The 14,082-nt window shown below is 39.7% G+C and overlaps 1 protein-coding gene across 6 annotated transcripts in view; it reads left to right on the plus strand.

The window, feature by feature from the left end:
• Positions 1-14,082, plus strand: part of SOX6 (SRY-box transcription factor 6) — a 457,096-nt gene that overhangs the window by 292,604 nt on the left and 150,410 nt on the right. For all 6 annotated transcript variants that reach the window (XM_024202164.3, XM_024202167.3, XM_024202166.3 and 3 more), the window contains one exon: positions 1,024-1,092. In XM_024202164.3, the coding sequence (XP_024057932.1) occupies positions 1,024-1,092 (69 nt within the window). The remainder of the gene's footprint in view (positions 1-1,023; positions 1,093-14,082) is intronic.

A 14,082-nucleotide genomic window follows, 5' to 3' on the forward strand; every position in this document is an offset into this window, starting at 1 on the left:
GGAGGATGGTGTCCTAGCAGAAAGAGAAGTCAGCAGGATTGGTGAGGCTGGGTCTCCTGGTCAACACAGATTCAATCCCTGATCAGATCTTCTGAGCAGTTATCCCTCCAAGACAGCAGTCCCAGTAGCTCACCCAGCTCCTCCTGGCTTCTCCGCGGCGGCAGTATGGGAAGTTAATGTAACAATGGGACAGTTAATGCTGGTCTGCATTACCTGCTGCACAGATTTCTGCTCAAAAATACATCTTCAGCCGAGAGGATCAGGCCATCTCCTTCTGCTCTAGGAGATCTTGGGATAGCTCCCCTCAATCTGCACAAGCCTCTCTGCACTCTGTCCCATTGCTATACGAACTTGCTTCTCTCAACCCATGTAAAGGAAAAGGAGCCTCAGACCCCTAACTTGTCACCTTCACTTGCCCGGTTGATAAAAGGAGAATAATAATATTCACATATTTCACAGAGTTCTTCTGAGAATTAATTATTCTGCCACTTTTATTGGGTAGCACCTTTCTCACTGAGCAGTTCCACTTAAGGCAATGGGACCTACTAGGGAATAAGGTACCACTCAAAGTGAATAAGACTGGCAGAAGATTGCCCTTATATGCTGTATTTTGAAGCACTCCATCCATACAGCCCCAGTTCAACAAAGCAATAAAGCATGTCCTTAACCTTAAGCTCTGTGGATAGGGATTGAATCACACACCTGTATAAAGTTAAGGACATGCTTATGTGCTTTGCTGAGTTGGGGCCTAAGTGTTTAGTATTAGTACATAAGTTTTACTGGATAGTTACGTTCCGATGTTACATTTAAGTTTGAAATGTTTCTATTATTTATACAGGTACCTCATAAAATATCATTCACTAATCTTCCTCCCAGTGTTTTGGTAACTCTTAACAAATGATGCTCAATCAAAAAAACCTGTTTGAAATGATCATGAAGAATAACTCAGAGGTGGTTTTCACTCAAGAAGATTGAAGTTTGGACATTACTGTTTTAATTTAATGAAAAATTTATTTCTAATAGATTGCAAGACAACAACAGCAACTTTTGCAACAGCAGCACAAAATCAATCTACTGCAGCAGCAAATTCAGGTCAGTGTGTTTTATTGCTCTCTTCTGATTATGCTTAAATTCCATTTACAGAGAGGGAAGGATTTAAGATGAAAAAACCACATGCTTTACGCATAAACCCCTACAAAGAGGGTCTCTGTGTCTTTGAAAATAATTGTCAACAGTATTTTGATGGAAACTGCTTTTGGTTAATAAGCAGGTTTTTTGAAAGTTGTGAATTATTTCTTAAATCTTGCCATTTAACTCTAGAATCTGCAATCATTTTGATTTACACGCCATGAAGGAGAAGCAGAGATTCAGTTATTGTTTATAGATTACTTTATTGTACAAAGAGAGAATTGGCTTTATAAGGAGAAGATTATTATGGAAAACAGTCCATAGAAAACATCTGAAACTTCATTAACCAAAGCAAACAACTACAGAGCAGGAAGATAGCCTTTGAAATGCCATCATTCCCCAAACCTTTTGAGACAAAACTAGGTACCAGGCTCTGATATCTTGCCTAATATCCAAATGCGTGCTGGTGCACCATGACCCACAGTACCTTTTGGTGCACTCCATAGGCAACCTTGTAGCTGAGCCAAACCCGTAGTCTCTAGCTTGATCATGTACAAGTAGACTCTCAAGTGTCTATAGAGGTGGACAGTCAAACTTTATTTGCAGGTGGTGTTGATGTGTGGATTTCCTCACTGTGTCATCCTCCCCTCTTCCCCGTTCTGATCAGAAGCCTTCCCTTGGCCTATTCTTCTATTTAAATTTGCATCCTGGCTGTTGACAAGCTATTGTGTGGCTGGTCACCTGCTGTATTGTTGGTTATGTTGTGTAGCCAGAAGCACCAGTGAGAGCCACCTGCCTCTGTCCCTACTATCCAGCAGTCTCTGTAGGCAGAAGGTGCACTTATTCCTTTCCTCATCCTCTCCCCAATATGTTTGCATATCCCTTTGCAAATATCACAATGTTATTTTGTTTGGACTTTAATTGGTTTAATTAACATTCGTCAAGTACGCTGACACCCTGGGATGAAAGGCACAACAGAAGTGCAGAACATTGTCGTCATTGTTTTCTTGGCTGAATGTAGTTTTGAAAAGAAGACTGTGTGTCACTATATTAGTTGTGCATTGGGGAAGGAGAGCATAAAAATACTTGAGGCAAATAAATATTACATATTCCTCTCTACCCATGACTTGCAGAACAGGTAACATTAGTTTTAGAAAACCATTCATTAGTTTATTACATAAAAAACATCTTGAATTGGCATAAGAGCTACAAATGGCTTAAAAAATGTAAAAGTGACCAGAAATTCATGTTACTTTAGGAAAAATAGGTCCTGGCATTTTTAAAGGTGAATGGGGTTTAACATTTCACAATGAAACAGGACAAAGCTAGTCTCCTTAACAAATTCATCTTATTTCATCATGCGCAGTAGCATCATCAGAATGAGACCATTCAAGGAGTTTCTTGAATGCATACAAACATTTACTCCTAATTAGAAGTGTATGTATCAGTAGAATTTGTTGGTCCAGAAAGAGTCAAATTATGACTGTGTGAGCCTTTAAGGCACTGGAATGGGGGAATCATCTTTGGCATAAGGTATAGGACTGCCTTGGTCACTCCCCACCATCCCACAGCATGTTCCCCTCAGTCACCTTTGGCTATCCTCAGAATTCATAAAAAAGCTATGCAAGAGTTTTTTATTTCTGTTGAAAAGTGGGATACACAGACATGGGAAAATGTGGTGTTGTGGCAAAAGTCAGTTTTTCTATCTATCTGGCAGAACATGGTTGTCTGCAATGGGAAGAATCTTCCTTCATATTCCCAGTCCAAAAAAACTTAGCACTTCTCTAAGATTTTTGGAAACCTTCTGGATCCTACTATCTGGCTCTCTTGCATTCCCAAGTGATTCCAGCCGAACACTATTGTGGGTAGATCACCAATCAATAGAGCTCCATGGGAATCCTTACTAACCTGCCAGGGACCTCCGAAAGGTCAAAGTAGGGCAAGAACCAAATGTATTTTAGTTTTAGGAGGATTTTCATACCCTAGTCTATAGTGCTTATGTCCACATATAATTTGTCTGCTAATGCAATGGGTTATGGGTACAATTCTTGGCATATTTTCAGAAACAATTTTCTTTTTGCACCCGTCAGTTTTTGATGAACTTACCAAGAAAAAACAAACAAACAAATAACCCCCCTACACACAAAGAAGAGGCCGTGAAACAAAATTTGTAAATTTCATGTAATGTATAGGCCCTTTTGTGGTAGAAAAGGTGGAAGTTCCCATATGCACTGGTTTCTTTAAGGAGAAAGTGCTAACTCTGCTTGCAAGAATATGTCTATATAAAACGAATAATATTTGGGTGCTGGGTGCTACCTTCATGATGGGAATTGAAAATCCACAGATTTCCCTGAGACTCATTGTGAAATCTTAACTTGCTTGCAGCGTGGTCAATAACAAACTGACTGCAATTTTCACGCTCTGGAATAGCTTTATTTTTGTGCCCAATCTCATTTCTTCTTGCATTGGGATTAATTCTGATTCTGATTGCATCCATAATTTTTAAAAGGTGAGTTCTAAGGCTGTCTTGTGGTAATAAAATAATAAGGATCTCTACCTTGCCGTCTTTGTAATAACCGATATACATAATGCCATGATAGCAGGAATCCATCAGCAGAAATTTTATGGCTTCTGTTGTTCTGTCAGTGGTGCAGTGTCTTCCATTGGATTTGGGAAAGGTTTGCTCTTCCGTTGACCTGAGTTGACAATGCATTGGGAGTGACTTGCAGCTTCCTTCTCTCCTCCACCTCCATTTTTTCTCCTTTATAGGATCCTTGGCAACTGTCTGAATCCTTGTGCATCTCTCCACATGAAGATGCATAACAGGACTTTTAGTAAATGGCTATTCTTCGTCCCTCAATGACTGCTAAGTCTTTTCCCACTTGATCTTCCCCATATTCACTGATCAATTAGATGCGAAGGCTGGGCCGATATAGGGTGCTCTTACTCCATGTTTGTACAGTGGTTTGGGCTCTATTGCATGTGAAATATTTGTAGAGTGACTTTTGTTCATATGCATAGGATGGAATCTAATCAATGTGTCTGAGGCAGGGAAAGAATTTTTCCTCCATATCTCGGTGGCCAGGCTCACGGTGGGCTTCTTGCCTTCCTCTGGAACATCCTGTAAGACTCCTCCTGTCAGTTATTAGGGTTGTGGGGGATGTGACATATCAAACATGCATGTGGTCTCTCAGGAGGGCTGCTAGGAATGCTAGTTGTTAGGTTTATGGAGGAAATCTCCTATTCTAGCTGATGTTTAGCCTACATAATCCACAGTTACCATCAGCCAAGTAGTTCTTCCTTATTTATTCGTTCATGCTTATTTTGTTGCAGGTTTGTTACTCAGGCATTCCTTGTGATAGAAGTCGATTGTCTTAGTCACCTCCTTTACAGCTTATTGTAGGTTTGGGAATGGGGGAGAACCTCCTTGCTATTTAGTTGATTGAGACTGTTAAGACTAGGTGTCTACATTTCTTGTACCTGAAAATCTCCTGTTGGCAATGGGTGAGATGTTACTGGGCCAAGGATAGGCTGAAGGATGTGATGCTTTATATTGCTGTGTCTGGTGTGAAATAATAATTGTCCTCCCCTTTATAAGAGATTATGAAATGTGAATATTGTAGGTGTCAATTTCATCTGGGCACAGGCATGTTCATGGCTCAACTACTTGGAAATCAGTTCAGTATGTTCTCTACTGCAGTATTCCGGGGCAAGTGATTGTGGATACAATGTTTTCATCACATGAGATGCACTGTGTACCTCTCTAATCTTCTGAGGTCTGTGGCATAGTCTCCAAACAATAATTTTGACAATTTAAGGAATACAATTTGAACAATTAGAAATAATCAAAGAGGCTCACTATACTTCAGTCAACAATAAGTAAAAGTGAAAAGAATTCATTAAAACAATCACTTATTTCCCCCCTAAATTGCCATTACTTCAAACATCTTATTTCGTTTATCCGTTTCAAGGACCATTTTCACACTCCATATCTGATTATCATATATTGTGCAGCTTTGTCAACAGCGTGTCAACAAGAAACATATCAGGTATGGAGGCAAAACCAGTACAGTCATCTTAGGAGTGATGAGCTCATATATTTATGTATTTATTCACAGTCAGTTCAGGTTTCTGGGAGTGGATTTTGGGGAGGTAGTTTTGTCTAATAGTTAAAGCATGAGACATTCCCCTTCTTTGTCCACTTCTATAAAGTGCTTTGAGATCCTGTGATGAAAGGCTCCAAATAAGTGCAATGCTTTATTATTCCCCAGCCCAATTACTCATACCCCCTGAAGCTTTCTTCCCTCTCTGTGTGGACAATAAACACCCTTCTACAGGAGAAGTTCAGAATTAGAAGAGCTAGTGTTCCCAATTACGATCCTTAATCCTGCCACCCAAGGCAGGCAAGTCTCCCATTGATTTCCATGGAGTTACAGATGAGGAAAGTCTTCAGGGCAAGCAAAGGCTGCAGGATCAGGTTCTGAGCTGTTTTATATTCCTTGAGCCAAATTAATTTCTGATCTAAAATGTACAAAATCTTAAAGCAGTAGGAAAAAATTAGGCTACTCCAGGGCAGGGTAGGGTGGGGAGATATTAATATATGCTATTCTGGGAAAACTCACCTTAGGGGATGTGGGAAAAATCCATTTAAGGAAAGACTTCTTTAATGCATCATAAACAGAAGGGAGCATGCACAGGATGGAAATGCTGAAGTCTGACTCTGTATAATGGGTCCAACTGTGCAAGGTGCTGGATGCCCTCAACTCCAAGTGAGTTCAGGAACTTGTTGGAGACAGTCAACTCCTTCCAGGACTGGGTCTGCTGAGTGTCTGTCCATGTTCTGCTGGAGGAGGAGGAGACTTTGAGCCCAATTCCTCAAGCATTCTGCATGCAGAAGATCCATTTAAGTCCGTGGGAGATATGGGTGTAGAGGACTTAAGGAACCAGGCCCTTTGCTGAGTCACTTCAGACTTGTGCAGCTATCGTTGGAAAGAATGCTAAATGTAGGCCACAATTTTTGAAAGAGCTCAGCTTCTACATCTGGGGACAGCACAATGGATGCGGAACTTTTTCTGAGAATCTGGCAGTAGGTGTCACAATGGGAACTGAGCACTTTTGAAAATCTGGTCATAAGTGCTCCCATACCTTTCCCTTCTCAGTGCCCTTACAATATAGTGTTTTGAATCAGGTGTAGTTTCCTTTGCATAGAAAAATTGGGTTCTTCTGCCCTCATAAGTATTCTGCTTTAATTACTATTTCTAATAGGAATTGTGTTCTAGTTTTTTAATGTGTACGTTCATGCTGCTTATCTTAATATCAACAAGCTTGCATTGTCTATTTCTATGAAAATGAGTGAACATGATTACCATGATAGTAAACAAATAAAAGAATGGTAACATAAAAATGACAACTGTTTAAACTGTTCTTGAATATGAATCGTTTGAATCATACTTAAAACTTAAGAGGCTGATCCAACAAATCTCTCTCCTTATCCATGATTAACTACTAACAATTCAGGTACCTGGTGAGCTGAATAAGGACTATCTCTTTATGTGAAGTGCATGTCTAAAGATCAGGAATAATTACATTGCACATTAGCCTTCATAGCCTGCATGACCTGGTTAATTAATTTTTTGCTAGGATAATAATAGTAGAAATATATTTAAAGATATGCTTCATCATTAAGTATCTAATTGACCTCCAATTTTAAGAGCTGGACCTTTCATTTATTGCCTTTCAGAGATGGGTTAAACCTCCTAGCAGTAAGCTTGCTGAAAAGGCAAAAGCTGGAATCTAGCTATCGTCAGTCCCCAGTTGCTCTGTCTTAGGTTGTCTCTCTTTGTTTGTAAACTGTATTTAGCATTGACAAGCAAAAAGCAGTTACCATGCTACTGTTCTGGAACAAGGGAATATTCCCTTTTTTTTTTTTTTTTTTTTTTTTTTTTTTTAAATAATCGATCATGAAACTGATCCCCTTCCTGCAAGCTCTGAACAGGACGAAATAAAGCCATTGAAAGCAACTTGATACTTCTATTGGCGTGGTCTAGGGATCAGATACTCCCTTGAAAGAAAATGAGGGTTATAAACAAAGCTTAGAAGTCTAGGAATAGCCCCCAGCTTCAGCAAACCCTTAAAATATTTTGTAATTGTATCTTCAATCATGAATTAGCTAGGAAAAACAGACCCTCTTTTCCCTTTTATTTCACTGCTGAATGCTGTTTTTAATTGCCCACAGGCATGCTGTTGTGATCTTCTTTGGAAGTTTCAAACCAGGATAAAAATGCAAATCTAATTATTTCTTTTATCTAATCTAATTAACTTTTAAAAGTAATGATAGATGCACTATAGCCTGCATCAAACATTTTAATAACCAAGTTACTGGATTAAAGAATAGGTAAAACTACTGTAATTTATAAACAGTGACGATTATTGCAGTTCAAAATTTAAATTATTGTGGTGGCTCAATAAACTGTAGCAGTAGCTTATTAATTTGTAATAGAGATTATACATTTCCTTAAATTCCAGCTTTGTTATGAATTGAATCCAAACCATCATTAGCTTCTTTTTATTCAGTTCAGTACCAATGCATTGCTGCAAAACTAAGACTAACCTCCTCCTTCCAACGCAGTTGCCCAAATGGGCTATTTGTAAACGGAAGATGTAAATGCCAGCATGTTACTGTAATTTGTACCCTTGTTATTTAATCAAAGACTGAGATTTCCAGAACTCTGCTGTGTGTGTAGCCTCACTGCTTCTGTCCAGCTCGTCAGTCTTGTTAGCAAAGATGGAAACTAGTCCAATGTGAGGGGCAGAGCCAAAGAAAAAGGAGAAAAACAGAAATATGTTGAACATTTAGGAAGCAAAGCAAAACATGTAATGTTCCTTTTATTATTGAATATTGGCCTTTCCCCTATAAACAAGAGCCAGATCCTGAAGTCCTTGCTCAGTATTTACTCTGGCAAATCCTGCATTGTGGGCAAAATCTTACTATTGGTACCTGCCCAAGTAACTTTGACTAGGCGTTGGGGATATCAGTGTTGAGAAGAGGGGAGGAATCTTTCCCCCTTCCCACCAGGCTGTGGAGTGGAAGCTGAGCCACAGCTACTGCTCCATCTTAAGGGCTGATGTAACTTCCAAAGCCCTACTTGGTCGAGTGATCCACACCGTAATGGATACTCCAGCTAAGTCTTCATCCTCCCCTCCCGTCCCTTACGCCAAATACCCTGGCATGACGGCATGAAGGAAGCCCAAGCAGCGCTGGATTCCATGCCAGTAGATCACAACTCCTGTGCAGTCTCCTAAAATTCTGTCCTTGCCCTTCAATCCCCTGTGCAGAAGAAACTCGCTGGGTGCTCTGTATGTGGGACCTCCTGTTCCCATAGGGTATATCTACACTGCAGTTAAAAATCCATGGCTGGCCTATGCCAGCTGACTCAGGCTCCTGGGGCTCGGGGGGCTGGGCTGTTTCATTGCAGTGCAGACTCCCAGGCTTAAACTGGAGCTGGACTCTGGGACCCTCACATCTTGTAGGGTCCTAGAGCACGGGCGCCAGCCCGAGCCTGGAAGTCTACACTGCAATGAAACTGTCCTGCAAGCCCGGGCCTGCCACGGATTTGGGTGTCTGAACTGCATACCCATAGAGGTGGGGGCAAGATTTCCCCTGACTTAGAATAAAGAGCTTCTGGATTTAGCCACAAGTTAATCAATAAACTCAACATGAATACACTTTTATTTTGTACACTGTCCCCTCAAAAGTTAAGATATCTTCCTAATACTTTTCTAATTTTTCTGTGAATTTTTGAGTAAATAGATTTGTGTCTCCTTCCTAGATTTAAACAAATTGTATTTAATGCAAAAATTAAGTCTTGTGTATCTCTTTCATATCACTTCTCTAATTATAGAGCAGTAAATGGTAGAATAGCATATGTTAGCAACATGAGCAGCAGCCTATGAAATGAGCTACAAGTTAATAAAATGATCTTGTGGTGATGTTGGCCAAATGCTAGCACACATGTTTCGGAAAGTGATATTTCAACAGACTTGAAGAATAGGACTTTGGCACACGGGTGCTGAACGTGATCTGATGTATGGAAATTAGCTAAATCTACAGTCAATGTCATTGTTCCTCAGGCTCAAGTGGTGCAGAAAGTGATAGTAGCTGCCCTTTCTCCCACTCTCTCCCCTCACACTCCCTTTTTAAAATTAACAGTGGTGTTTGGGGAGGGGTGTGGCACATCCATCTATACTCCTCAATCCAAGCACTCTTGTTTCTTTCATTCTTATGAGTGCTGTATTGCAGACTTGCCTGTAGTCAATACTTCCTTTTCTTCTTTCAGTCTACCCTGTAGGCCTGTTCCTAGAGCTGAAATCCTCATCGTCATCAAAACCAGTGGGGCCAGGATATTACCCTCTGTGCTTTGCTTAAGTGAGGACTGCAGGCTTGAACCCTATTTGTTTAGGCTCAGATTATGAGCAGCCCCAAAAATATGCAGAGGAGCAAGCAAATATTACCTACCCCACTCATGCTGCTGCTCAGGGTCCACTTCCAGCAGCCCTCACAGTGCTCCAGGCAGTCCACTTACTTCACCCACATTTGTGCAGCTTGCAGCCCCAGTAGTCACTGTGCCTCTCTAAATGCCTCTAGTGCTCCTCCTCGGGCAGTGCATCTCCAAATCACCAGGCTGTGGTGTTAAAGCTACAGTCTAACCTCTAATTAATGTCAAAATCAGCCTGCATAATTGGAAGTGTTTGTTTAACCACAGAAAGTCAACTTCCACCCTCAGTTGCACCTGCACAAACAAACTAAAGTGTGTAAGTGGGAGCAAAGTTTGGGCAATTGCTTTCCTTCCAAAGGGCCCAATCCTGCAAAGCCTTATTTACATGAATAACCCTTACTCGCCCAACCAATATCTGACTACTTGTATATCTAAATATTACTCCCACTGCAGAATTGGACCCATAATACAGAAGAATGTACAATTAATTACATTAGGTTTGCATTAAAACATATCCCATAACTATGACATAAAAACTGCATAGGATGTTGGCCTTTATTTTGCAAATAGTTCTACTTGCTGTGGAGTTTTCTGTGACTGTCTATAATGTGTTGGCCAACAGGGAAAAACAACTTGGGTTTGGATTATATTTTTTTTCTACAGTGCATACTGCCCAGGATTCAGTGAATAAAGAAAACAGTTAATAAAAGTACAGAAACAACTTGATTTATGGTGATATCCATGTATACAAGCAACACTGGAATGTGATGATATCAGAGGTCAAAGTTTCTGTCTTCAGAAGCAGGTATTTGGAAGAAAAATGATGAAGTGCAGCCCCACATAAAAAGGCCAAAAGCATTTAGAAAATAAATTGTAAAGTACTTTTTGAAATCTGACAATAAAATGTTGAATTCACCAGACGGCATAAACTTTGACCTAAGAGATCAAAGTGGTTTTTAGTTGTTATACTTAATGATGAATAAAATTCTTTTATAAGATAAATTTGTTTGCCTGTGTTTGCAGAATTTGTGAAAATTAGTTGAAGAATACAAGTCCATTATTAAATCAATTTGGGGAGAAAAGTGTGTTAAGATGGTACTTAGTTTCACAACAATACAGAAAAAAATAAGTGTATTCTTGTCTGGATTCACATGGGGATTATGCACCCATATGGAGAACAAGATAGAATTGGAAAGAAAAAAAGAGAAACCATTTAACATTCTGTAAACGTTTGGACTATTTAACCAAAAAAAGTAAAAGTGAAGTGTCTTGGTCTTAAGCAACCAACACCATTACTAGCAAAAACTGGTCCCTGTTAAAGGTGATCTTTATGAAAAAGCTGAACAACATTGCACTGGAAATCACCTGGGAATATTTTAGAGTAGTTGTGTAAGTAAGAGGAAGCTGGCCTTTCAGTGCAGGTTCACCGTATTGCATCCTGTGCTTTACAGCTTTTTAAAGAAAATGAAATTATATGATGTAGTTGGGTCTTTGACCATGTTGTATGCAAGAGATTTGCTTGTTTAAAAAAACTAGTCTTTTATATAAATCTTGTATATACCATCTTCTCTAAGTCAGGCATTTGCACAGCTTGTGTAAATTATGTCTATATTGAGAATTTAAGAAGTTGTACAGTATGCATTCCACACTTGAGGGATGGGAAATAAAAATTGATATACTGCGAGACATATGATATAACACAGTGAAATATCTTTTAAATTCCAAAGGGATGCACTGACATCACCATGCTTAATTCACATACAGTAACTCCCACACATTTCATTAATGTTAGATTGAAGTTTATAATCATTCAATAAAGGAAAACAAATGATGCAAACAGTATACAATGGTTCATTATGAAATGCTGAATTCATCTTATTCACCCACCCAAAACGACAGTGTGTTAAGAAAACATTAAAGTTGTAACACCAAATAATAAAAGCAAAGAAATTCACAGTTGAAAGTGAAGTGAGAAATCCATCCTGAGACACATCACAGCCCCACAGAATTTGTTAAATGTACTTTTTAGTTAAAGAACTTTTTAAAAAAAATCTGTAATAATCTGTTGGTCATTTTTACTGTGTGGACCAAAGTTTAGCCAGGTGGATGAACATGCTTTTGCTTTAAAATATAGACCAGGTGGACAAACATTAAGTATGTGGACTAAAACACAGCTGCTCTATGTGTGTGCTCAGGACACATGGTAAGTAATAATAAAACTGATGGGGTGATGGATAGCTATTGGCCTGGCCCTCGGACTGGGACTCCCTAGGCAAAGCAAAACAATAAACATTTTCTGGAGGGAGAGGGCTTGGAGCCCATCCTTGCTCCCCCAAGAAGTGCTGAGAGTCACCTTAGATGGAAGGACTCATTGGAAAGTTGTGGTGGGCACTGTCTTTACCCTCTGCTGATACTTGATATTTATTTGAAAGATCTATCTAGCCCTCATTTGTGATCCCCCATTATCATAGTATGCAAGTACCTTACAGATTTTAGTGTATTTATCCTTACAACACCCCTGTGAGGTAAGGCAATGCTATTATTCCCATTTTAGAGATGAGGCACAGAGACACTAAGTGACTTGCACAAGGTCACTCAGGGAATCTGTGGCAGAACTGAACCTGGGTCTCCCAATTCTCAGCTTAGTGCCCTAACTACTGGATCTTTCTTCACCAACATAATCTTTCACTCACATGGCCCTTTGTTTCATCTGCTGTAGTGGAGTTCTCAGTCATGGAGAATCCAATATCACCAAGACTTCTTCCCCAGCTTACTTAATCTCAGTAGGCTGCGTAAAGACTTGCCTCTTCTTTTCACCCCCTTCCATAACTGGTATTATTATCATTCCCATGAATGTAATTATACCATGTGATCATCAAGTTGATTGGAAGCATGGAGTCCATGCCTGGAAAAGGGGCAGGCATGGAATGCATTATGAGGAGTTCTGCTGCTCCTAGAGACCAAGTATTTCCTTTTCGCATAGGTAGCAACCTCCAAGGTTCAACCAGGAACTTCCTGGAGAGACTAGCCTTATAGGCAGATTGTTTCTTGGACTATGTCTAAACTACGAACTTGGGGTGAGTCTCCTGCTCGTGTACATAGTCGTGCTAGCTCACTGAGTGCTAGCGCGAGTATAAATAGCCATGTAGCCACGGTATCCTGGGTAGTAACAGCGAAGCCATATGCCCACTGGTTTCAGGCAGGGTTATGCTCAGCATGGCTCAGCTGTGTCTCTCCTGCCATGACCAATGCTACCATGGCTACACTGCTATATACTTGCGCTGGCTCAACAAGAGCTAGCAAGAGTATGTGTACATGAGCAGGGGATCACACCCCTCACTTGTCGCGTAGACATAGCCTTGATATAATATACTTATGCAGTATAGCCTACATAAGTAACGTTCCTGGGGGAAGATGGGAGGAGGTACTTTTAAAAAATGCCTAAATTTCATGGTTGTACCTCGCATGGTGTGTAGGGCACACAAGTGACTTAAAAAGCTACATTACTTGCCTAAAACATCGGTCTAATAGTGTTTTTTAATTTAATCAAAGTGTCTGTTTCTTTGCATGCCGCATTTTAGGCCAGAGTATATTTTTACAGCCAAGTTATAAACCCCTGAAAAAAGGGGCTTATAATGGAAAGGTTGACACAACATTAATTCTAGTGTTGCGAACGCAATGCTATAATTTTGGAAAAAGACCTTTATAGCTCTGCTCAGATATTAATTGCAGGAAATTACAGCATATCCTATTAAAGTATTATGTCAGTGGCATACATAGCATATGACACCTTTACATATTCTCTCTTGTGTTCATGGCAATGTGTTGCCTTTGTATCTTAATGGAAGAGGTGGGTGAAATGGATGGGAGTTTCTTTAGTCCTCTGCAGTATTGATCAAGCTTCATGCCTATAAGTAGACTTTCTTATTTTCCCATTTTAAAAACAGGTCCTCCTCCACACAGGTAATTCAGATGTGGACATCTAGGTCTTGATCCAAAGACTATTGAAGTCAGTGGGAGTCTTTCCATTCATTTCCCAATGGGTTTGGATCAGGCTTTGACTTTGACCCCAAACCTTACCCACATAAAGGTCCCATTGTCTTCAATTAGAGTGTTTCAGAACTAAGAGTTGCAGATTTAGGCCCTTTTCATTAATAAGGTTCTGGTTCTGATTCATTTACGTTTATATAACTTGACTGATTTCCATGGAGTTACTCCTGATATACGCTAGTGTGAGACAAAATCCATCTCTAAATGTAATTTCATGCAACTTTAATGTATTCAGTGCATGTATGTACAGTAGGTGCGAGCTTGCAAAAATTACTGTAGGTTGCCAATTTGTTGAATTATATGGATACATTCATCTGGTTCTGTATCTTTTATTTTGAGTAAATGGCCTATTTACTAAATTCCTACTACTTTTTAGGATTGTAGGGGCATTGTGTCATATTCAGTTTAA

Source organism: Terrapene carolina, unplaced genomic scaffold (genome assembly GCF_002925995.2).
Source record: "Terrapene carolina triunguis isolate 2854851 unplaced genomic scaffold, T_m_triunguis-2.0 Scaffold96, whole genome shotgun sequence".
In the NCBI taxonomy this organism is placed as follows: Eukaryota; Metazoa; Chordata; order Testudines; family Emydidae; genus Terrapene; species Terrapene triunguis.